At 42.0% G+C, this 22441-nt stretch overlaps 1 protein-coding gene across 10 annotated transcripts in view; it reads right to left on the bottom strand.

The window, feature by feature from the left end:
* Positions 1 to 22441, bottom strand: part of DYRK4 (dual specificity tyrosine phosphorylation regulated kinase 4) — a 75839-nt gene that overhangs the window by 11768 nt on the left and 41630 nt on the right. For 9 of the 10 annotated variants that reach the window (XR_013179504.1, XR_013179505.1, XM_077169744.1 and 6 more), the window contains 8 exons: positions 9715 to 9795; positions 8831 to 8950; positions 7959 to 8097; positions 6723 to 6886; positions 5156 to 5292; positions 4698 to 4838; positions 2762 to 2900; positions 2026 to 2107 (listed from right to left, as the gene is read on the bottom strand). Coding sequence is in view for 8 of the 10 variants with exons in the window: in XM_077169744.1 (XP_077025859.1) it covers positions 2026 to 2107; positions 2762 to 2900; positions 4698 to 4838; positions 5156 to 5292; positions 6723 to 6886; positions 7959 to 8097; positions 8831 to 8950; positions 9715 to 9795 (1003 nt within the window). In the remaining 2 variants the exon portion in view is untranslated. Of the gene's footprint in view, positions 1 to 2025; positions 2108 to 2761; positions 2901 to 4697; positions 4839 to 5155; positions 5293 to 6722; positions 6887 to 7958; positions 8098 to 8830; positions 8951 to 9068; positions 9204 to 9714; positions 9796 to 22441 lie in introns of those variants that run through there. The other variant, XM_077169748.1, reaches the window with a different exon arrangement.

The raw sequence follows: 22441 nt of genomic DNA, 5'->3' as shown, positions 1-22441 counted from the left end.
TTTGACTTAGCCAACATAACCAAAATATTATCATTTCAATGCATAATAAATACAGAAAGTATTAACAAGCTATTTTTCATTATTTTTGACATCCTAGTCTTTGAAATCTGGTGTGTATTTTACACTTACAGCACATTGCGCTTTGGACCAGCCACATTTCAAGTACTCAGTAGTTTCATGTGGCTACCAAAATAGAGAGCACAGACCAAATACATAATGAAAGTCTATGTATAAGTGTACTTATCATAATTCCGCCGATGGTAACATTGACTGGTAACATTTTGTAATATTCTTATCCAGTCTTTTTTGTGTTTATTTTTTGGCAAAGTTTTAATCATATTGCTTATAGAAATTTATAGCCTCCTTTTGCTATTTTGTGCATCTTCCTAATACCATCAAAAGCTATGTACAATCATCATCTTTAATAATGTGATAGACAATGCCATCACGTGAATGTGTCATAATTTTCTTACCTAATGCCCTAATGTTGAACAGCAACTGTTTTTCAATTTTACAAGTAAGGCAGAGATGCATATTTTTTGCTTTGTTTATGCTTCTTAAGGCCTTAATGTAATTCTCTCAAGTATTCTAGCCATTTTTAATAAAATGATTTTTTAATATCATTGATCAGTCAGACAACTATAGACAACTATGAACAGGTGATTTACCACTGTGAGCTGAGACACCATATATTCTCATCTTGCACCTTTGAGTCCTGGCTCTAACCTAGGGCAAAACACTTTGCTTCTTATTGTCCCCATTTAAAAAATTAGGAAACTGAGACATTCAGAGGTTAAGTAAATTGTCAAGGTCACTCATTTATAAATGGCAGAGCTGGGATATGAACCCAGACTGTCTGATTCTAGTATTCATACTGCCTCATAGTTAAAAACAAAAGGAAAGTCAGAAAAAATATAAAGAGGGAGATGACTGTTAGAAACCAAGGATAAAGTAGTTAAAAATTCAGCTCTGAGCATTCTGGCAGTCAAGATAAATGGTAACTAATAGGTAACCATTTATCTTGCAACAAATATTGTAATATCAGCAAAAGTAAACATCTCAGTTCTTTGTGGAAGGTATGTTGTTTTCTAGTTGGAATTTCTTATGGGATCCATACATAAAAGATATAAAGGGCATATGTCTTCAAAATTGGCTCTTCAGAATATTTGGAAACATCCATCCATCTGGAAACATTGGGAAATAAGCACCTGAGTGCTTACCTGATAGTTCTTTCTTCAATCTCAGGCTTCCTCAGGCAACCCCTGCCACCATAAAGGCTGGCCATTAATGCAACCTGTGTACATCCTAATCATTGCACCTAATAAGTTATCTTTTTATCTTTATATCTTTTCCAATAGAATATAAGCAGCCTGAGGACAGGAAATGTGCCTTCTTCATTTTTTATTGCTGGTACCCAGGACAGTAACTGATATATAGCAAATACTCAGTAAATGTTTGTGGAATGGTACATGTTTTCTGCATCAGACCTTGATAAACACTGAAAGAATAGATGATGATATCAAAGTTTGGTAAAGACTGTGGAAATGTACTCCAGAGCTCTTTCATGGATCCAAGCTTCAAAAAGGATAAAGCCTAGAGAACCCAGGGCACTTGGCCCAAACGTTAGAGGGGTCATGATTTCCAAAGTACAGATTTCTAGGTACTCCCCAGAAATTTTGATTCAGTGCACCTGGGGTGAGGCCTGGAAACTATAATTTTCCAGCCCTCAGGTGATTCTGATGCACATCTAGTTTTGGGATCCAATGCACTTGGGTAGTTAGTTCCATACCCACAGAATATGAGAGCTGCAAAGGACCTTAAGGTATTTGGATCCAACCTTCTCATTTTATAGATGAGGAAACAGAGGTTTAGAAAGATGAAGCACCTTGTTCAGAGTCATACTAACAATTTCTTATGCCTCAGCCAGACTAGAATCCAGGTGATTCCATGTGCAAAGTATTTGTTTCAAAAAGGAGAAGAAATCTAATGGGAAAATTAAGGCAAAGTGGCTGGGTTGGAGCCTACCTTTCTGGTGTTCATAACAGCTTGATCCAAAGTCAATGACTTTAACTGAGACTTGGCCCTTTTGGTATAGCACTATATTCTCCTAGCAAGAAAAAGACAAATGTTAGATTTTAGTAATGGTGCCCTTTTTACACTAATACGACCTAGCTCTGGTCTCTCCACTTACCTGGATGTTCACCAGCCTCCAGGGCCCAATTCAAAATGCTACCACCTCTAAGTGACCTCCCCCGCATGATTCCATATCCCATTGTCCTCCCCTCCCCCACTTTCTGTCCATATTCTGCACCTCTTGCTTGAACCCAGCACTCCCAGCTTTGCAATGTTTCTATTGCATACATTTGTCTATTTCTCCATAAAGGTTGTAACTCTTGAAGATTCTGAGCTTATTCTTATCTTCCTTGGCACCTGGTTCTGTGCCTTACTTGTGTAAGGCCTTAGAAATGCCATTGAATAAATTTGTTTCCATTAAGTGCCCCTACAAGGAAGCACTCAGACCTTGTTCCTGTCTGCCTCAATTGTACTATATCTCTCTTCCTTCTGCCTAGAATTTGTGCCTTAGTCTTCACTGCATCCCACTTGGCTTGCACAACTATAAACATGACCGATTGGTTTCCACCCTGAAAGCTCTGGCTGTGTGATGTGACAGCCATCCCAGTTACCATTGGGGAATGGGATGGAGCCAGCAGTTTCTGAGGGTGGGAACCAGCACCTGTGGTGGAGCAGAGGTTGTACTCACTGGCTTGAGATCACAGTGAATGATTTTCTCTACATAAAGCATTTGCAAGCACTTCAAAACAGACAGGATAAAGCGCCGAACTATTGACATACTAAAGCCTTGAAAGCTATTGTTCTTCATCAGTTCGTACAAGTTGATTCTGGGAGAGAGAAAGAGAGAAATTCCTATCAGTGTAAAAAGGGTAATGCTGAGTTTGACTCTACAAGCAATCCCAAGTAATCTCCACTTTACTGATTCATGGTGGACCCAGTGTGGAGCCCAATAGTGCTGGTTTCTCAAATGACTTCCTATTTACTCTATGGCTTAATCACTTTCTCATGCATGTGAGTATTATGAATTGAACCCAAATTCTGAAATATCCCTAGTTCTTCAGGTACTCAGGAGGGACCCAGAAAGGCCACCTGCCACTCCTGCCCAGGGCTAATAGAGATGTCTAATGGGATCAGGCTCTTACAGGTGAGGGAATAAGAGAGTGTGTGGATGCAGTTTGAGGTGGAAAGAACCTCTTCCCCATCTGAAGCAAGCCTGGCTGCTAGGTCTCAACTAACTGTTTCCTTGCAGGAAGGTGGGCTCACCTTTGCCAGGTCATCCTAAATTTTCTAGAACCAGAGGGCCTGCTCTATTATGTGAAATCTCTTGGTTTACAAATGTTAGAACTTAAGACAAGGCATTTTAAAACGCTATGAGAGTCAAACAGAAACTTATCTGTGGCCTGCTATTTGCAACCTCTGTGTAAACTGTGAGATGTGGAGAGGAGGGAAAGAGCGGTAATGACCCAGAAACAACTCTGCATCTACCTCTTCCTAGTTTCTCCTAAATCTCCTATTTCAAAGCCTTAGCTAAATCTGGTAGTATTTGAGAAGCCTCTCATTCTTGAGTGGTACAATGGAGATTGTGAGAGATTTGGCTCCAGCCCCATCCTGATGAGCAGTGTGACCCCAAGCAACTCTGCAACCTCTCTGGGCTTCTATTCTCCCTCCACACAATTGAAGACATACTACACCCACCCCTCCTGACCTCTCAGAAGCCTTTTAAGTGCTATCATAGCGTAACTTGACACTGTTTTTAATGGCCAAAAAGGCAGCCTGGATTGCCCATTTTGCCAAAGGGAAGATAATTTACATCTGCACATCAGAGAGTTGATCATATTTTATATTAATCAAAAGATGGTGAGGAGATTGTTAGCTTTCCTTCTGAATCAAATTTAGCCAGTTGCCAGATTTCACCTTCTGTGACAGTGTCATGGGAGCACTGAGCTACTGACTCAATGAATCCAATAACACTGGGTCTTTAAGAGCTCAGCACTGATTATTCTCCTTTGCTAAATATATTCTGGGTTTTCTGGTTGTATTTAAATTGCATTGATTATTTTCTCAGAGAAAAAAGATATCAAATTAGCATGCCTTTCCAATTAGCATGCCCTTTCTGCCAGGTGATGCCAATCTATTTAAGTCAAATTCTCTTCTCATCAAAAATATCTGCTGTTGCCCTTGTTTGCTCAAAACCAAAGCCCTTTCCCCACCCTGAGCAGTCAGCTGTCTGTTCTCTTAGGTTCCAACCTCTTCACTGTGGGGTTGAGAAACTAGAGAGTGGGAACATGGTAGCCAAGGAAAGTCTTTCTCAACATATTTCACTTTAACTCATGAGGCTAGAGCCTTATTCTGGTGATGTCACCCAGTTCAGGTCCAGCACCTGGGCATCACATCCGGGGTACAATGGCAGAGGACAGGCCTGACTGAGGGACTGGAGTGAGATGGGCAGCGTTTGGACCCAGTAGCCTTGCTCCTGGGTCTTCTAAAGAACTAAGTAGCTGTTGTGCCCTTTCTAGTCACTAACTCTTCACATTCAGAAACATCTAGTGTTCTGGCCTCAAAGTGTTTCTATCACTTGAGCACTTTTTTCAAAGAAAATGAATCAAAAACAGAAGACAGCTGACCCGAGGAGTTCAAAGGTGATGCAGAGGTGATTGCGGAAGTAGAAAAAGTCCTTCATGTGCACCACGTTGTGAGTGTTGTCTTTGTCCTTCCGTCTGAGAGTGTCCAGGATCTTCAGCTCCACCAGGGCTTGGTGGTGAAACCTGAGGTGGTTGGGGAGGGACAGGGAGGGTGGAGGACAGGGACAGAAAACACTGGTGTCATGTCATGCTGCAGCAGTTGGCACCTTTTCTCAGCCCCCACTCATGACCTCAATAAGACTGCATGTAGGGCTGCAGAAAGCACTAGAAGCTCCATGCCCTTGTCCCCTCTTTGCCCCAATGTGGGAGTCAGATGGGTAGAAAAAGAGGAAAGGGGGGAGGAGAGTGAGAGAAAAAGGCAGAGTCAGAAAGAGTTAGCATGATGGAGGGGCCAGAGTCGCGCAATACATCTATGATATATTCCATTCACCAATCCACACCTCTTCTTGTTCCTGATGATTTTCAGGGCCACCAACTCGTTGCTTTTGTGATCCAAGCACTTGACCACCTGTCCAAAGGACCCTTTCCCAATCATCTCCAGAACCTCATAGCGGTAGGCAATGTGGTCATTCAGGACCTGCAGAAGCCAGGCCAGGGGTAAGGAGCAGAGCTGTAATCTCTGAAGCTGCCCAGACAATAGGGCCCCCCAGATACCCATCCCCAGTTCATGGCTTCCTCTTGAGGGGAGCTTTCCAAACTGCACTGGGTACCTGTACAACTCCCACCCTCCACTCATTACTACAGCAATGGCTAGTTTTTTTGTGATGCCAGGCTACCCATGATTGCATGGGGTGCCAGGGTAAGTCCCAAAGGCCCTACCCCATGTCAGGCACTGCAAACAATACCAGATGGTCATTGGGAAACTCAATTCTAGACCCTAGTTTTCTGCATGTGTTGGGACTTGTAAATTAAGAAGGATGAACAAGGCAGCCCTTAAGATCTTTTCCAGTCTGGATATTCCATGATTCTTGAATGCTCCAGTTTGTGGGATGTTCCATTTCTGAGCCCTATGTGTCTCCTCTTCCTGGCCAAATCTGGTTCTCCTATGACTTAGCCTGATTTAACCCAGTCCCTGAGCTAGCAGTACAGAACTTAGACCTTCGAGAAATATTTTCCAAGAGCCAAAAACACCCATGTCCGTCCTATGCTGGAAATTAGGGAGAGTTGTTTAGTTAAAGGACAGGAAATTGTACCACCAGTTTGGCTATATTGTAATTCTTTACGTACATATACACTTTTTGACATCAATTTTGACATTGATTGTGGTTACTTTAGGGCAAAGACTGTATCTTACTCATTTATTATAGTTCCCTTTATATTTCCAGAGTCTAGCAGATGCCCATGCATATGATAGATGTTCATTAAATAGGTATTAACATTTTCTGACAGAATGAATGTGAGAATGCATCTGTGTCACTTGTGTGAGTGTTTGGCTTTGTGCATCATGTATTTGTCTGTGTGTGCACTGGAGGCAATGGGGAAGGGGAGTCCAAACCTATAAAGGGTACATATTACCTCTCTTCTCCCACCAAAAACATAGCTTTCAAAGATTTGAAACTGGGAGGATTGAGTTCTAGTGAATTAATTTAAATGTAGATCTATTTATTCCTAGGAAATTTCCCAGAGAGTCTAGGCCCAAAAGGGGTTAAGGGGGTAGGAGTCATGGATTTCTGCCTGAGTTGGAGGGAAGATTTACATTGGGGATTCTTAATCAAGGCCCATTAAATCTCTGAAACTTTGTGGGTATGCTAAGTGCCTTTTCTGGAGCAAGGATCCGTAGCTTTTATCAGATTCCCAAAGGGAACTTTGAACCTAAACATGGTTGAGAGCCAGGGCTCTAGATAGAGACTGTGGCAAAAACTCTAAATCTTTGCTTCTCAAAATATGTTCCAAGGACCAGCCAATTGGCATTACCTGGGAGCCACAATTTCAGGCCCCACCCCAGATCTTGATAGGGATCTAAAACAGTCAGGCCCCCTGTGTTACTCTGAGCCATGCCGCCATCACCTTTATATAGGAGCCATGCTCATCATCAAAGCTGGTCTTGCTGAATTTCTCAGGAGCCACTTTGAGCTTCTCAGCTTCAAGCCCCAGGAACCAGAGCTCTGTGTAGCCCAGGATTTCACTTTGCTCATATGAAGAGAGCTGGTTCTTAAAAAACTTTAGGGCTTCTGTGTGAAAAACATTGCAGTTGTCAGGTAAGTGGAGCCAACTTGGGGATTTGCTCATGAGCCAGACAGCTCCCTCCTCCACCAGGGGCTTCCCAAGCATCATACATCCTGAATCTCACAAGGTAGAAATTTAACAAGGGTAAACATTAAGGTCTTATATTTGATTCCAACAAATCAGGAAGAAAACACAAAGGTAGGGAAAGGGAGAATTCAGTGTCCAAAGAGTTATGGTTATAGCAGCATAGGTAAAAAAATCCAAGAGGAAACTTAGTATCAATAATAGGACTTAGTTAAGGAGGCATTTACCCAAGTTAATGTGGTATTAGGCTACACAAATAGACTCTACTGCAAGGGTCTGAAAATTCTAGTCTTCAGGGACCAGGCAGGTAACATGAATGTGAGTTTAAATACCAGGAGGTGTTTCCACTCAAATGTGTCACCAAGTCAGTGTGTATGAGACAGAACAGTACAGGTTACAAAGAGGAGCATATGATAGTCCTTTGTCTATGCCACACTGGCCAGATCACAGCAGGGGACTGGTACTTTAGTCTGGGAGGTGCAGGGTGGGGTTCACACTTTGAGATGTAAACTGAGGAGTGCTCAGAGGAGAGGAAGCAGGATTGGGAGAGAGGACACCATGGTATTCAACAAAGTTCTGAAAAATTGAAGGAAATGCCAGGAGGAGAAAAACAAAACTTATTGGGGACATGATGTCTGTGTTCATATATGTGAAGAGCAGGCGTGTATAGACTGAATAAGGCATGTTCTTGGCCCACAGGACAGAATCAGGAGCTAACAACGGCAGGGAGGCAGATGTCAGCTCTGCATAAGGAAGAACTTGCTCAGAAAGTAAATGATCTCCTTATGGGTAGTTCCTGAAATTCTTAAGAAGAGGGGAAGCTACAAGAGTCAAATCTGTGGTAGAAGAGCTCTGAGCACAGGATCACATTGGCACCTAGTACAGCTCATGGCTTTTGACTCTCTTCTTTGAACTCTAATAGGCAATGAGCCTGTGAACACTGCTATCCATGTCCCACCCCCTATGGCACCCTGCTACTGTCCAAAGCCATACCTACTGCTGTCAGGGGCACCTTGTGCTTTCTTGGTGGTTTTGCCTCTGGCTTGGGATCTTGGCTTTTAATGCTGGAGTGCAAAGGTATTTCTGAAGACTTGAGTTCAGAAGCCAGCCCCTGATTATGAGTTTGGTTCTCCTGTCCAGGAAAAGATATTTTCAATAAAGGACTGTTTAGGCTTCTCCTGAGAGTCACAAACCATTTCTCCAACCAAGAACACCCACATCTAGCCAGGCCCTTTTCCTTCCTCTCCAGGGAGAAAATGGTAATTATGAGGCAGCAGATTTTCTCATTTTTCCTAAAAGGGAGTAACTGACTGACTCCTGCATTATTCTCTGAGAGACCCAGGTAAATATAAAGTACAACCTTGGCCACCCAGCAGCAAGAGATGGGGATGGTTTTGTATTGTCATTCTTCCTTTCTATTTTAGAAAGCCAGTTTCCAACTAGATAAAGTGACTTGCCCAAGGGCACATAAACTTGAATTATATATGTATGATACCTGCTTCATATTATCTCATTTAGTCCTCACACACAAAAAAAGTAGGCACATGAGAGAAAAATAAACATTTCATATGCTTCTACCATTCCTGCACCAGGCACTTCAATTTCCCTTTTCTCAACCAATCCTCATGACAATTCTATAGAGGGCCTATTTTTGCAGATAAAGAAATCAAAGCTATCAGGAGGTGAATGACTTATGGCTCAAGTTTACACACATTGTAAAGCCTGCAAACAGCACTATAACCCAACTCTTCAGTTGACACTGTACTTTTTCCACCATCCTGGGTCACCTTTCCAAGCTTGACTCTGAACTGAAACCAGGTCTTCCACCTGCTTGACTATGGTTGTGTCCACAGCCCTATGCTCACCTGAAACAGCAGGGGTGGCTTCAGCAGGGTTTTCTTGTTGATGCGTGGGAAATTGACCATGTTCTTCTTCCCCTTGGCATCCACAAAAGGGAGTGAAGTAATGCCACTAGTGTTTGTATTCTAAAGAAGGAAAAATTGAAGAAATTACAAGAGCCTCAGACAAGAAGATGCCTCCAGGGTCAGTTCTTCCAGGCCTCCCCAAAGTAAGGGTGGGCCTAACCCAAATATAGGCCTGAACCTGTTCTTAAAATTCTTGGAGAAAAGCAGATTCCAAGGCAGCAGAGTGGAAAGCTCCTGGGTTCTCAGTTTGGAGCCCTGCTCCACCACTTACTAGCTGTAGACCTTGTACAGGTCACCTAGCCTATCTCTCTAAGCTTCAGTTCTCTCATCACTACCATGGGGACAAAAATGGGACCTACCTCATAGGACTTTTGTGCGGTAAATGGGGTAATTACGTAGAGTATTCCTTAAAGGTTAGCCATATTACTACCCTAATATGGGAAAGTTCTTCCTGCTAAAACATAAAGTAAATCTTCCTTGGTGTAACAGAAGCTCCCATTTTCTCTACTGCTACATTATTTATCTGACCTATTCATTTGATTCCCTGCTCTTCTCTCTCTCTCTCTCTCTCTCTCTCTCTCTCTCTCTCTCTCTCTCTCTCTCTCTCTCTCTCTCTCTCTCTTTCACTTTCAATGCAGGGGAGGTAGTTTGACTATCAAGGAATAGCAACATTTAAAATTGCATGGAGAAGGGGCATGGTGATATCCATAGAGCACTTTCATCATTTTATGTCGAGTTGCCCAAAATGCTTGTTAAAAGCCTCCCCAGCCTCCCACCTGCCATCATTTTCTCCTGGAAAAAAGGCACCAAGCACCACTTCCTACCTTACGTAAGAATCGGGTCATTCTGAAATTCTTGGACTTGGAAGGTGTCTTCTGAGCTTGAGTCAAAGGTTTACTCTCGACCTGGATCAAGTGGAAAAGAGCTGGAAGAGTGCTTGGCATACAGAAAATTCATAAATATATGGAAACTAAACAACACACTCACCAGTGGGTCAAGGAAGAAATTACAAGAGAAATCAGTAAATATCACAATGCAAATGAAAATGAAAATGCAACACATCAAAATTTATGGGATGCAGCAAAAGCAGTGCTAAGAAGGAAATTTATTGCTTTAAATGCTGATATAAAAAAAGAAGAAAGAACAAAAATCAAGGAATTAACTGTTCACTTGGAAGAACTAGAGAAAGAACAGCAAACTAATCCCAAACCAAGCAAAAGGAAAGGAATAACAAAGATTAAAGCAGAAATAAATGAAATTGAGAACAGGAAAACAATAGAGAAAATCAACAAAACCAGAAGTTGGTTCTTTGAGAAAGTCAATAAAATTGATGGACCCTTAGCAAGGTTGATAGAAAGGAAAAGAGAGAGGATGCAAATAAATAAAATCAGAAATGAAGAGGAGACATAACCACTGACCCCACAGAAATAAAGAAGGTAATGAGAGGATACTATGAGCAACTATATGCTAATAAACTAGACAATGTAGATGAAATGGACAACTTCCTAGAAAGGTATTGTGCTGGTTTGAAATGATGTATGTACCCTAGAAAAGCCATGTTTTAATCCTAATTCCATTTTGTAAAGGCAGCTGTTTCTTCTAATCCCTATTCAGCATTGTATGTTTGAAACTGTAATCAGATCATCTCCCTGGAGACGTGATTTAATCAAAAGTGGTTGTTAAACTGGATTAGGTTGAAGCATGTCTCCACCCATTTGGGTGGGTCTTGATTAGTTTACTGGAGTTCTATAAAAGAGGAAACATTTTGGAGAACGGGAGATTTGGGGAGAGCAGAGAATGCTGCAGCACCACAAAGCAGAGAGTCCATCAGCCAGCACTTTGGAGATGAAGAAAGAAAACGCCTCCTGGGGAGCTTCATGAAACAGGAAGCCAGGGGAGAAAGGTAGCAGATGATTCTGTGCTTGCCATATGCCCTTCCAGCCGAGGGAGAAACCATGACTGTGTTCACCATGTGCCTTCTCAGATGAGACAGAGAGACCCTGAACTTCATCGGCCTTCTTGAACCAAGGTATTTTTCCCTGGATGCCTTTGATTAGACATTTCTATAGACTTGTTTTAAATAGGACATTTTCTTGGCCTTAGAACTGTAAACTAGCAACTTATTAAATGCCACTTTTTAAAAGGCATTCTATTTCTCATATATTGCATTCCAGCAGTTAGCAAACTAGAACAGTATGAACAACCAACATTGACTTAAGAAGAAATAGATGACCTCAACAAACAAATCACAAGTAAAGAGATTGAATCAGTCATAAAGAAGCTCCAAAAAAGAAAACCCAGGATCAAATGACTTCACATGTGAATTCTACCAAGCATTCAAGAAACAATTAGTACCAATCCTGCCCAAAATCTTCAAAAAAAAATTGAAGAGGAGGGAAAGCTGCCTAACTCATTCTATGAAGTCAACATCACCTTCATACCAAAACTAGACAATGATACTACAAGAAAAGATAATTACAGACCAATCTCTCTAATGAATATAGATACAAAAATCTTCAACAAAATACTTGTAAATAGAATTCAGCAGCACATTAAAAGAATTATACATCATGACCAAGTGGGATTTATCCCCTGTATGCAAGGATGGTTCAACATAAGAAAATGAATGAATGTAATACACTATTTCAATAAATCAAAGCAGAAAAAAGCACGTGATCATCCCAATTGATGCAGAAAAGGCATCTGACAAAAATTGAACATCCTTTCCTGATGAAAACACTTCAAAGGATAGGAATAGAAGAGAACTTCCTCAAAATGATAAAGGGAATATATGAAAAACCCACAGCTAACATCATTCTCAACAGGAAAAGACCGAAAGCTTTCCCCCTATGATCAGGAACAAGACAAGGATGTCCACTATCACCACTGTTATTCAACATTGTGTTGGAAGTTCTACCCATAGCAATCAGACAAGAAAAAGAAATACAAGGCATCCAAAATGGAAAGGAAGAAGTAAAACTCTCACTGTTGGCAGATGACATGTTACTGTATGTCGAAACCAACCCCCCCACCAAAACCACATCAAAGCTACTAGAGCTGAAAAATGAGTACAGCAAAGTGGCAGGGTACAAAATCAACACTCAAAAATCAGTAGTGTTTCTATATACTAGTAATAAGCAATCTGAGGAGGAAATCAAGAAAAAAATTCCATTTACAACTGCAACAAAAAGAATAAAATATTTAGGAATTAATTTAACTAAGGATACAAAAGACGTATACAGAGAAAACTGCAAGAAATAGTTAAAAGAAATCACAGAAGACCTAAATAAATATCCATGTGTTCATGGATATGAAGACTAAATATAGTTAAGATGTCAATTCTACCCAAACTGATTTATAGATTCAATGCAATACCAATTAAAATCCCAAAAACTTACTTTGCAGAAATAGAAAAACCAATAACCAAATTTATTTGAAAGGGCAGGGTGCCCCGAATAGCTAAAAATATCTTGAGAAAAAAAATGAAGTGGGAGGTCTCACACTACCTGACTTTAAGGCATATTACGAAGTTATGGTGGTCAAAACAGCATGGTACTGGCATAAAGACAGATATAATGACCAATAAAATTGAATAGAGTGTTCAGATATAAACCCTCTTAACTATGGACAATTGATCTTTGATAAGGCAATCAAGCCAACTCACCTGGGACAGAACAGCCTCTTCAATAAATGGTGCTTATGGAACTGGATATCCATATGCAAAAGAATGAAAGAGGATCCATAACTCACACCTTATACAAAAATTAACTAAAAATGGATCAAAGACATAAACATTAGAGCTAAGACCATAAAACTTTTAGAAGAAAATATAGGGAAATAGCTTATAAAACTTGTGATAGGAGGTGGTTTCCTAGATCTTACACCCAACGCATGAGCATTAAAGAAGAAAATAGATAAATGGAACGCCTCAAAATTAGACACTTTTGTGTATCAAATAATTTTGTCAAGAAAGTAAAAATGCAGCATTTGCAATGGGAGGCAATATTTGGAAACCACATATCAGATAAGGGTTTAGTATCCAGAATATATAAGGATATTCTTCCACTCAACAACAAAAAGACAAACAACAAATTAAAAAATGGGCAAAAGACATAAACAGACACTTCTCAGAAGAGGAAATACAGATGTCTAAAAGGCACATGAAAAGATATTCAACTTCACTGGCTATTAGGGAAATGCAAATCAAAACCACAATGAGATATCATCTCACATCCACCAGAATGGCTATTATCAAAAAAACAGAAAGCAATAAGTTCTGGACAGGATGTGGAGAAAGAGGCGCGCTTATCCATGGTATAACCGCTTTGGAAAGCACTTTGGAGTTTCTTCAGAAAGCTAAGTATAAAATTGCCATATGTGCAAAGTAGTGTTTCACAAAGATCCCTCTAAAAGCAATGGGGTATTAAATAATACTCTAAAAGAGTAGGGAATCTGAAGTCAGACTCTTTAGTTTTAACTCCCAGCTCCACCTCTCACTAGCTGTTTGACCCTTGGAAAATTATTAACCTTTCCTCATATGTAATATGGGGATAATAATAGTATCAATTGCATAGAGTTGTTGTGAGTATTAAATTAGTTAATACAGGTAAAGTTGTTAAAACAGTGCTTTACATAAGCGATGAGCAAATATTTGCCATTATTATTTCTTTCACTTCTCAAAGTTGATTCCCTTACTTGTAAAATGGAAAAAGTGATCTTTGCTCATTTCTTGTGAAAGAAGAAAAAATTGATGGAGGATGGGCAAGATGTTGTGGAGCCTAAAATCGTATAAGGTGCTGACAATGTTTAATCTGAGAAAAAATAAAACAAACCAAAACTTCTAGGGGTTAACAATTCTGATACTGCTATGCACGTGTAATGGAACTGAACAATTAAATAAATTGAGAGTAAATGGTGGGAGCCAGGTTTCTCACTATTAGAGTGGAAATTTACAGATCAGAAAGAGAAGGAGGCTAGAATGATTCATTTGGTAATTCAGTAGAGTTGAAAACACCAGTAAGAATTCATGTTTATCTTAACCTAGATGCAGATGTCTACTTACAGAAATACTTGTGGATTTGTGTGTATACAAGGGTTAGTGTACACACATATATTTCTTTGCTTTGTCAGCTGAGAGGACCTAAAAGTAACAATACCCTAGTAGCAACCAATACATCTAGCATTTTAGATTTTAGAGTTTAGAAATCACTCTCCAATAAAAGGAACCAGGGCTCCTTGGAGAAATGGTTGATTCTAGAAGTAGGGCAGGAAAAATACATGATGTGACTGAAGCATCTTGTAGTGCCAGAAAGTAAGAAGGTGTTCAAACACACACACACACACACACACACACACACACACACACAGATTGACGGGGTATGTAAAGGGTTCAGGAACCAACTGAAAGAGATCCTAATGGCCAAAGCTGGAGCAATTTGTGCAACAAAATAAAGTGGTATTTGATTATAACTCAAAGTATAAAATTAACAGCCACGAGTCTATACTGACCTACATAAACAATTATGTTCATAAAAGGGGGAGAAGATAGAAATCTCTTGTGCAGAAGAATTCCTATTCAATTGTGTAGACACTTCACCCTAAAGAACAGGAAGCATAGCTCCCCACTCCTTAAGTGTGGGCTGTACATTGTGACTTCCATTCAAAGAGTGCAGTATGGAATCTGAAAACTTGGAGTAATTTTCTAGTGAGAAACTGGACAAATACCACTGCAGCCAGATGGGCAAGGTCAGCAATTGCCAGTCTTAAGTCACGTTGATAGTATATACTGTTGATATGATGTGATGGAAATGGCACTTCATCTCTGCTAACATCCTCCCCAGAACCTTTAACCTCATCTAATCATGATAAAAATATCAGGCACATTCCAACAGAGGAGCATCCTGCAATACAACCTGACCAGGTTTCCTTAGAGGTCATCAAAAACAAGGAAAGTTTGAGAAACTATTCATAGCCAAGAGGAATCTAAGGATACAAGATGACCAAATTTAATGTGGAATCCTGTAAAAGGAACGTTAGGTAAGAACTAAGAAAATCCAAATAAAATATGGACTTTAGTTAATGATAATGTATTGCTGTTGGTTCATTAATTATAACAAATGTACATACTGATGTAGGATGTTAATAGGGGAAACTGGATATGGTTGGGGGATGTATGAGAACTGTCTATACTATCTGCTCAATTTTTCTGTAAATCTAAAATTGCTCTAAAAACTAAAGTCTACTGCATAACAAACAAAAACTCCTTGGGCAGCAGGGGACAGAAAGAGGGGTGGCGATATCAGAAGGGTTGTAATTTACAACATAGCATAAACCTGTTCTACATGGACCAATGACAGAATAAAGCTAAAGTGTGGCATTTATAGGGAGGTAGCTTCTGGAACAAAGAGAAGTTTTTCTAAAATGTAGACCTGTCCAAAAATAGAATGAGCCCTGTGGGGTAGTGAGTGCCAAGTCAGCCTGATGATCACCCATGACAATTGTACATGGAATGGAGGGGGTGGGCAAGATGTAACCCCCAAAGTACCATCTGTCTCTAAGATTCATTCAAGTGACCCTGGGAGTGTACCTTGAATACAGCTTCATCCTCTTGGGGAACCAAACTGAAAACCACTGCTATAGAACAGTGCTTCCCAATATTTATCACACCATGGCACACGCAGAAAATTATAATATTGCACAGCAACCTGTAAGGACACACAGCTCACAACCAGTTGCCCTAGGCTTGACCAGCACCCCTACCCCTACCCCGAGGGCTGGTGGCTTCTGTGTCTCTGAGTTCCATACCCCATTCTTGGATACCAGCATGTTGCACAAGTATATTAACTTGCTGATTGTTTGTTGCCTCCAGTACCTTCCTCAAGAGGCACATAATGCCTAACAACACTCAATTCTACAGTAGCATCTCCAGGAAGCAAGAAGAAGACGGTATGATCTCCCATATTCAGGTGGTCAAACTGCATTTTTCCTTTAACACAGTAAGCTTCATGACATTGTTCTGCAGAATCTCACTGGCCTCCGAACCAATATAACAGGAATCTCTTAATAGACCTCAGCTCTGTATTCAAATTTAGAATCTCCCCTGTAAAATAGGTTTTATTCCCATGTCTTGATTTCTGTGCTAAGGCCTGGTGTAGGGATTGAACCTCGTCCCCCACAAAAGACATGTTCAAGTCCTCACCCTCAGTCCCATGAATCCATTTGTAACTAGGACCTTGGAAAATGGCATCATTGGCTACGTTGAGGCCAAGTTCAATGAGACTGTGCCTTAATCCAAAATGGCTGAAGTCCTTATTAATAAAGGAAAATGGACATGGAAGTAGAAGCCAGAGGTCAAAGAAAATCAGAGGAGCAGAGACAAGGAGAGAGAGACCACCATGTGAAGGAGGATTGTGGGAACTCTGCAGACTCTGGGAGCAGAAAGCAAGCCCTGCCAATACCTTGATGTTGGACTTCTAGGCTGCCAAACCATGAGACAATAAATATCTGTTGTTTAAGCCTAGCCCTTTGTGTGGTATCTGTCATAGAAGCCTTGCCAACTAATCCCTTGGGTACTGGACAGTGGCTGGCTAAGGACCTCTGGAGGGCCCAGGAAGTATGAAGGCAGGGCTTCCTTTTTGTGTTCAATGACAGCTCCTAGAGGTTTCCTGAACAGCCAAAACTCAACAGTAAAACTCCTTTGTTTTCCAACTTTTTATATGGGCATGTACTGCTTTTATAATCCAAAAAAATATTATAACATATAACTATAAATGGTTCAATGTAATGCAAGGAGGAAAGAATACAACAGTAGGGAGCACTCCTTTTCCATCAAAGCCTGGAATAGGGGGGATTTGACTTTAGTGTCAAGAGACCTGGACTGAGGGGCTCCAGCCTGCTTGCCATGACTAGAGAACAGACACAAGGACCAGATACTGCATTAACATGTGCTGTGAGAAGACAGGCGATTAGAGGCCTTGAGTCTCATGTCCTGGGCCCCTCTTTGGCCTCTCCTGGGTCTTGGTCTTCTGAGCTGGCTAGTTAGTTTTCAATGGACAAATCTCTTGGGTTCTCACACTTCTTTTGTTTCCTCAGCAATAATTCTATCTCACCACTTTACCAAAGCCAGCTTACCTTTCTCAAACAAAAGCTAGTTCAGCTTAAAAACTGGTTAGAAGGAAGGTGGGAAAGCTGAAACCAGCTCCACCTCCTGCTCTTGTTCAAAACACACACACTTGGCATTCATGCAAAATAGCTGCAAAGGTGGCAAACTGTTCCAGTCACTGGGTCCTATGAGCCTACCTTTCTTCCAGCCTCAGCAATGCTTCCATCAACACCTTCCTCCCACCTTCCCAAGCTGGAAGGATACTTGGAATCACAAAGTTAGGGTGGATCTTGGAGGTTCATTCATTCTTAACATATTTATTGAGCACATCTGTAGCCAGGCAGTGTGCTAAGCACACAAAAGATTATATGTTCCAGTGGTTTCCAAATTTGCCTGAAGAGCTTTCAAACTGCAAAATCCAGACTGGATCCCAATTCCCCTAGCGGTGGAGCCCAGATATCTCTATTCTAAAAAAGCTCCCCAAGGAGTTCTGCACAGTCAGATATGGGAGCCACAATCTAATGCAATGCCCTCCTTTGGCAAAAATCTCTACAACTTTTGAAACTTTGTTTTCCTTGTGCCACAGATGATTGTGTACTCATCCTAATTACTTAGGAATTCCTTGTCTCTCCCCCCACTAGGCTCTCTGGCAGTCAACATTAGGCTCATGATGCACTACAACCTCAAGGGCAGGCCCTCTGGCTGGGGATCCAGAGGGCTGACCCTTGCATTGATGTTCATGCCCATGCCCCAGGGTATTCACAAGCCACCATCACAAGAGCCTGACTGGCCAGGACCACCTCCAGAGCCAATCCTGGGTTTGGGTGGGTGTCTGGGATGTGGGTAGATCTTCATTAGGCATCACCTTCCTTGCTGGGAGTGGTCAGCTATGGGCTGCCTCTACTGAAAGCTGGCTAACTGCATGGCCTCATAGGGAAGTGCCTCAGTTGCAAATTCAGATCTGTCAACACAAGCTGGCTGTACTCTCAATTTCAGTAGTGAAAGTGAAAACATTTTTCCAAATTTGCAAATGATCACCATAGTTTCTTACCATGCATTAACATGACTGTGTGAAAATGAAGATGGGACTCTCTGCATCCCATATCTGTAGTTCAGGCCCCTAATGGTCTCCTAGCAAAACGGTCTCCTAAGCAGCTTCCCCACACCTCCTCCAATCCATCCTCAATCCTGCTGCCTAAATCGCCTTACAAATTAAACACAAGCATCTATGATTGTGCTCCCGCATTGCTTAAAATCCCACAATGACTTCCCAGGGCATGGAAGTCCTGACCTACCAAACCCTCTCCCACTTCATCCCTTGTCATGGCCCCACCCCTGCCCTTTAAAGTGCCATAGCTTGTGAGTGCCTTGCAGTTTTCAAATGCTGTTTTGTGTCTGGGCACTAGTGCTCCTGCTGTTTCTGCTTCAATGCAATCCCATTACTCTCCCCACCACCACTTCCTCTAATTCCAAATCCCTGTCATTCACCTGCTGAATATGCCCATATCTGAGCCGTGGCCAAGATGCCACTTTCTTCAGGAAGCCTCTGCGAACATTCTCTCCTGCATTTGTAACCCTCTGGCAATCCCAGATTTGTTACAAATCTGCATTTGTAACTATCTCCTAACCTGGCACCTGCAAAGGTAAGACCTGGATCTTATCTCAGAACCCTTTAGCCTGACATGGTAGCTCACACACGGTAGGCATTTAAGAAATGTTTGCAAAAGAAAGAAAGGAAAGAAGGGAGAGAGGGAGAAGGCAGAAAGCCTAGGACTTGTCCTCAAAAACTGGAGACAGCTCTAGGCTGCACTGAGAGACAGCTGATCAAAGACTTCAGCACTTCTGGCCCAGCTGTTTGCCCTCCCTTTCCCCATGTGGATTCATTCCCACTCCCAGTGGCTTCCACTCCCAACGGGAACCTTTACTCCCCTGCTCCCCAGTACTTCCTTTGGGAAGCAAATCCAACGAATCACCTAATTTACACAGAAGAATTTCCCTTGTCCATAAAATACCCCATATCAAAGGCAATCGCATTTTGGAAGTGAATCCCTGGAAAAGAAAATGCTTTGTCCCAAGTAAATGAATCTCTACTCATAGAAGACTTTCAGGTGCTAAGGAACTAGAAGAAAGAGATGGCTATTTTTAGAAAGAAGGGCCTCACAAACCCTACCAGGTAAGAGCCCACACCATATACGAATCACACGTACCCGACCCATAATCCCTATGTCTGAGTGGTGGAAGGAGGCACGTAGAAGGGTAGACGTCCTAGATCAGCATCCTCCTCCTAGGATGCTCTGCTCTCTGCTTCCCTATTTTGCATTGCTCACTCCATGGCCCCATTCCCAACATGTACATGTTCCCTCATCCTGGGTGAAAAACTCTACTGGGTTTAGCTACACGTCATAGGGTTGAAGTTCCTAACCCCTTCCTCAGAGCTAAAGGATAATAAACCTGGTGTTTATTTAGAGCTAGTTATAGCCTAGCCTCAAGTGGCACCGCCTCATCTTATTATGTTGGACAGAGCCCTGGGTGTCCTCCTCATCTGTAAACTGCAGCAGAGAGGGCAGCTGGGCTCTCAACAGGCATCAGGGCTGCCGGGCACCCCCTCCTGCCCAGGCCACACAGCCCTTTCAGAAAGGCATGCCCCCATCAAATCGCCCCACCTCAGTCATACCTCATGACTACTTTTCTGCTTTCTCAGCTGGTTCCTCTTTGTCTCTTCTTCCTCCCCGTCAAAATAAATAAACAAATAAACAAACAGATAAAATCCCCAAGTACCTGGCTGGGATGGGATAGACAGATGAAGCACAAATTCTGTGACATCGAATCACAGCTTCCTCCTTGCTGGCTCCATAATTCCTTCCCAGAGACCAGAGCAACCAAGAGTTCAAAACATTAACGTGGGGAGGGGTATGTGAGGAGGAAAGAGAAGAGAAATCTCTGGGGACTCTACAGAGCACAACAAGCTAGACAATTACGCCCAGCAGAGTGCCACAAACAGCAAGAGAGAGAGAAAACATCCTGGGTTCCTCACATGCTCAGCTAAGGGAGGAAGGCACGGACCTCTCACCACCACAAACCTTATCCAAATCACAGCCTCTTTCTCACTGACACCTCTAGGTGACAGTCTGTCCTTAAAGCCCCTTTCCTGCATCTGAGGAAGCCTAGGATTCCTAGACAGGAAAGAGCTGCCTCCTGATTATATCCATGGCCCAGGCTGCTCTCTGGAGACTCATTAGCAGGATCAAACTAGCCCAGCCACTTGGGAGGAGCAGGTTTTCATCTCACTGATGCGTGTTCTCTCTGGTGTGCCCACCAGTTCTTGCCCCTGGGGGCGGTGGAGTAAGGAGACCTTGGCCATCCTAAGGGCCAGGGAGATGGGCAACATCATAAACCTGGAAGTCCAGACATTTGAGCCCTTTACTGATGCACTTGGCCATGGGATGTTGGGTTGATGTGGGAAGACAGTCTCCAGCATTCCACACCTGGCTCTTTCTCAACCTTCCCCTCTAGCTCATATTTTTTTATTTAAAAAGGAAAATGGGTGTTGAGGAAATTACCTGGAAACCAAAGATGTGCAATAGTCTCAGAGTATCCCCAGGAAGAGGGCAATGGCTCTGGGGAAAAGGGCTGGTGAGCCCATCCGCTGGGGCTCTTCGGGGCCTTTCCCCCCTGCCAGGGCCTGTGATGCTCAAGGGTAAGACTCTGTGCCCTGGATCTGAGGCCAGGAGAACAGGTGGCATGGGGAAGCACTGCAGAGCTGGACTCTGGCTGGATGCCTCTCTTCCTGCAGCCAGTGGACCCAAGAAGAGGGGTTGATGCTGGCTCTAGGGCTTCATAGCCTGTCCTGGTGGAAAAGGCAGGGCATTGGGGCCTACTGAGACAGAACACAGAGGTTCCCAGGTACCCCAGAACTGCAAGCAGGGCCTGGGCTTCCACCATGGAGGAGCAAGTCCTTTTGAGCAGAGTGGAAAGAGGAGTACCAGGGCTCTCAGAAGAACGTGGAGTAGCATTGTGCCTGAAGCTCAATCTGAAGTCTGAAATATGCAACAGAAGAAATCTCTCTCATTAAAAAAAATACTAGCCCTTTCCCTTTGGGAGTTGTCAAATGGAGTTTGGAAAATCATAATGCTGGAAGTGACCTTAGGGAATCTGTAATATAACACCTTCTTTTTTTCAGATGGAGAATGAGGAGAATGAGTTTATCCAAGGTCACACAGCTAACAGTAGCAAACCTGAGTCTAGCATCTAAGCCCCCGAATGCCCTTGTAAACATCCGATGATCTGCTCTGACCCCCTTGTATTCTGCCATAAAACCGAATGGGAAAAGTGTATAGCATTTCCTCTCCGAGGGTCTCTAAATAAAAATCAAATCATGCTTTTATTCTGATGATGCCTAGAGACAGTTGACAATAGATAAAAACATTTTGATAGCAAGCATTTGTCCTGTAAATCAATCAGTAAATTCACTATAATATAAAGCAGATTTATGCATCATGTCGAGGGTTAGATTATGTGATTTCTAAGGCTCTATTTCCCACTGATTTAGATTTGTTCCATGTCTTTACATTTATTACTTTGTCTGCCTGAAATGACCTCCCTCCAGCTCGTTAGGCAGTCTCCTTGCACAGCTCTAGGGGGCATCATTCACTTAGAAGAAAATGTGAACAGCATGTCCTTTGCTCTGCCAGGTGATGGTACTGCAATTGTCTTGACTAGTGCTTCAGAGAAGCATAACATAGCCCCCTGAGCATCAGCCAGTGACTCAACAAAACTTTCTCTTGGCTCCCAGAGAACTCTGTTTCTACCTCAGCGAGAGCACTAACCATACCTTAATGTCATTTGTCTATTTACATACTAATGTCCCCCCACTAGACTGTGCATTCTTTACAAAGAGGAAATACATATTGTTCATTTTTTTATCCCCAGCACCAAGAATAATGCTTGGCCCAAAGTTGGTTCTCAATAATCACTTGTGGAGTGATTTATGAAAGTTCACCACTCAAGGGTCTTTAAAGATTCATAGGAGAGGGAAAAGGACATGGACTTTAGAGTCAGATGGACTTTGTTTGGAATTCCTGCTCTTCCATTTGCTAGTTGTGTGACTTGGCAAACCATTTATCCTCTCGCAGGCTGCTGCTTCCTCTGCAACAAGACTAGTAACTTCACAATAAAAGAACAAATACAAGATACACAAGGAAACAAGGGACCATGAGTGTGAACTAGCAGAAACTATAGACATCAGAGTCAGAACCAAAAGATTCCAAATATTAGAATTATCAGCTACAAATGACAAAATAACTATGTCTAATATGGTTAAATAAATAAATAAGATTAAAGATATGAATAAAGCATAAGATACCACAAAATTATCAAACAGATTTGAAAATGAGAAAGCTAGAACTTTCAAAACCAAAAAAATTAATAACCAAAATTTAAAACAGTGAATG

This window comes from Tamandua tetradactyla, chromosome 7, assembly GCF_023851605.1.
Source record: "Tamandua tetradactyla isolate mTamTet1 chromosome 7, mTamTet1.pri, whole genome shotgun sequence".
NCBI lineage: Eukaryota > Metazoa > Chordata > Mammalia > Pilosa > Myrmecophagidae > Tamandua > Tamandua tetradactyla.
Note: the sequence above shows the minus strand (reverse complement) of the source record. Positions and strands in the feature narration are given on the sequence as shown.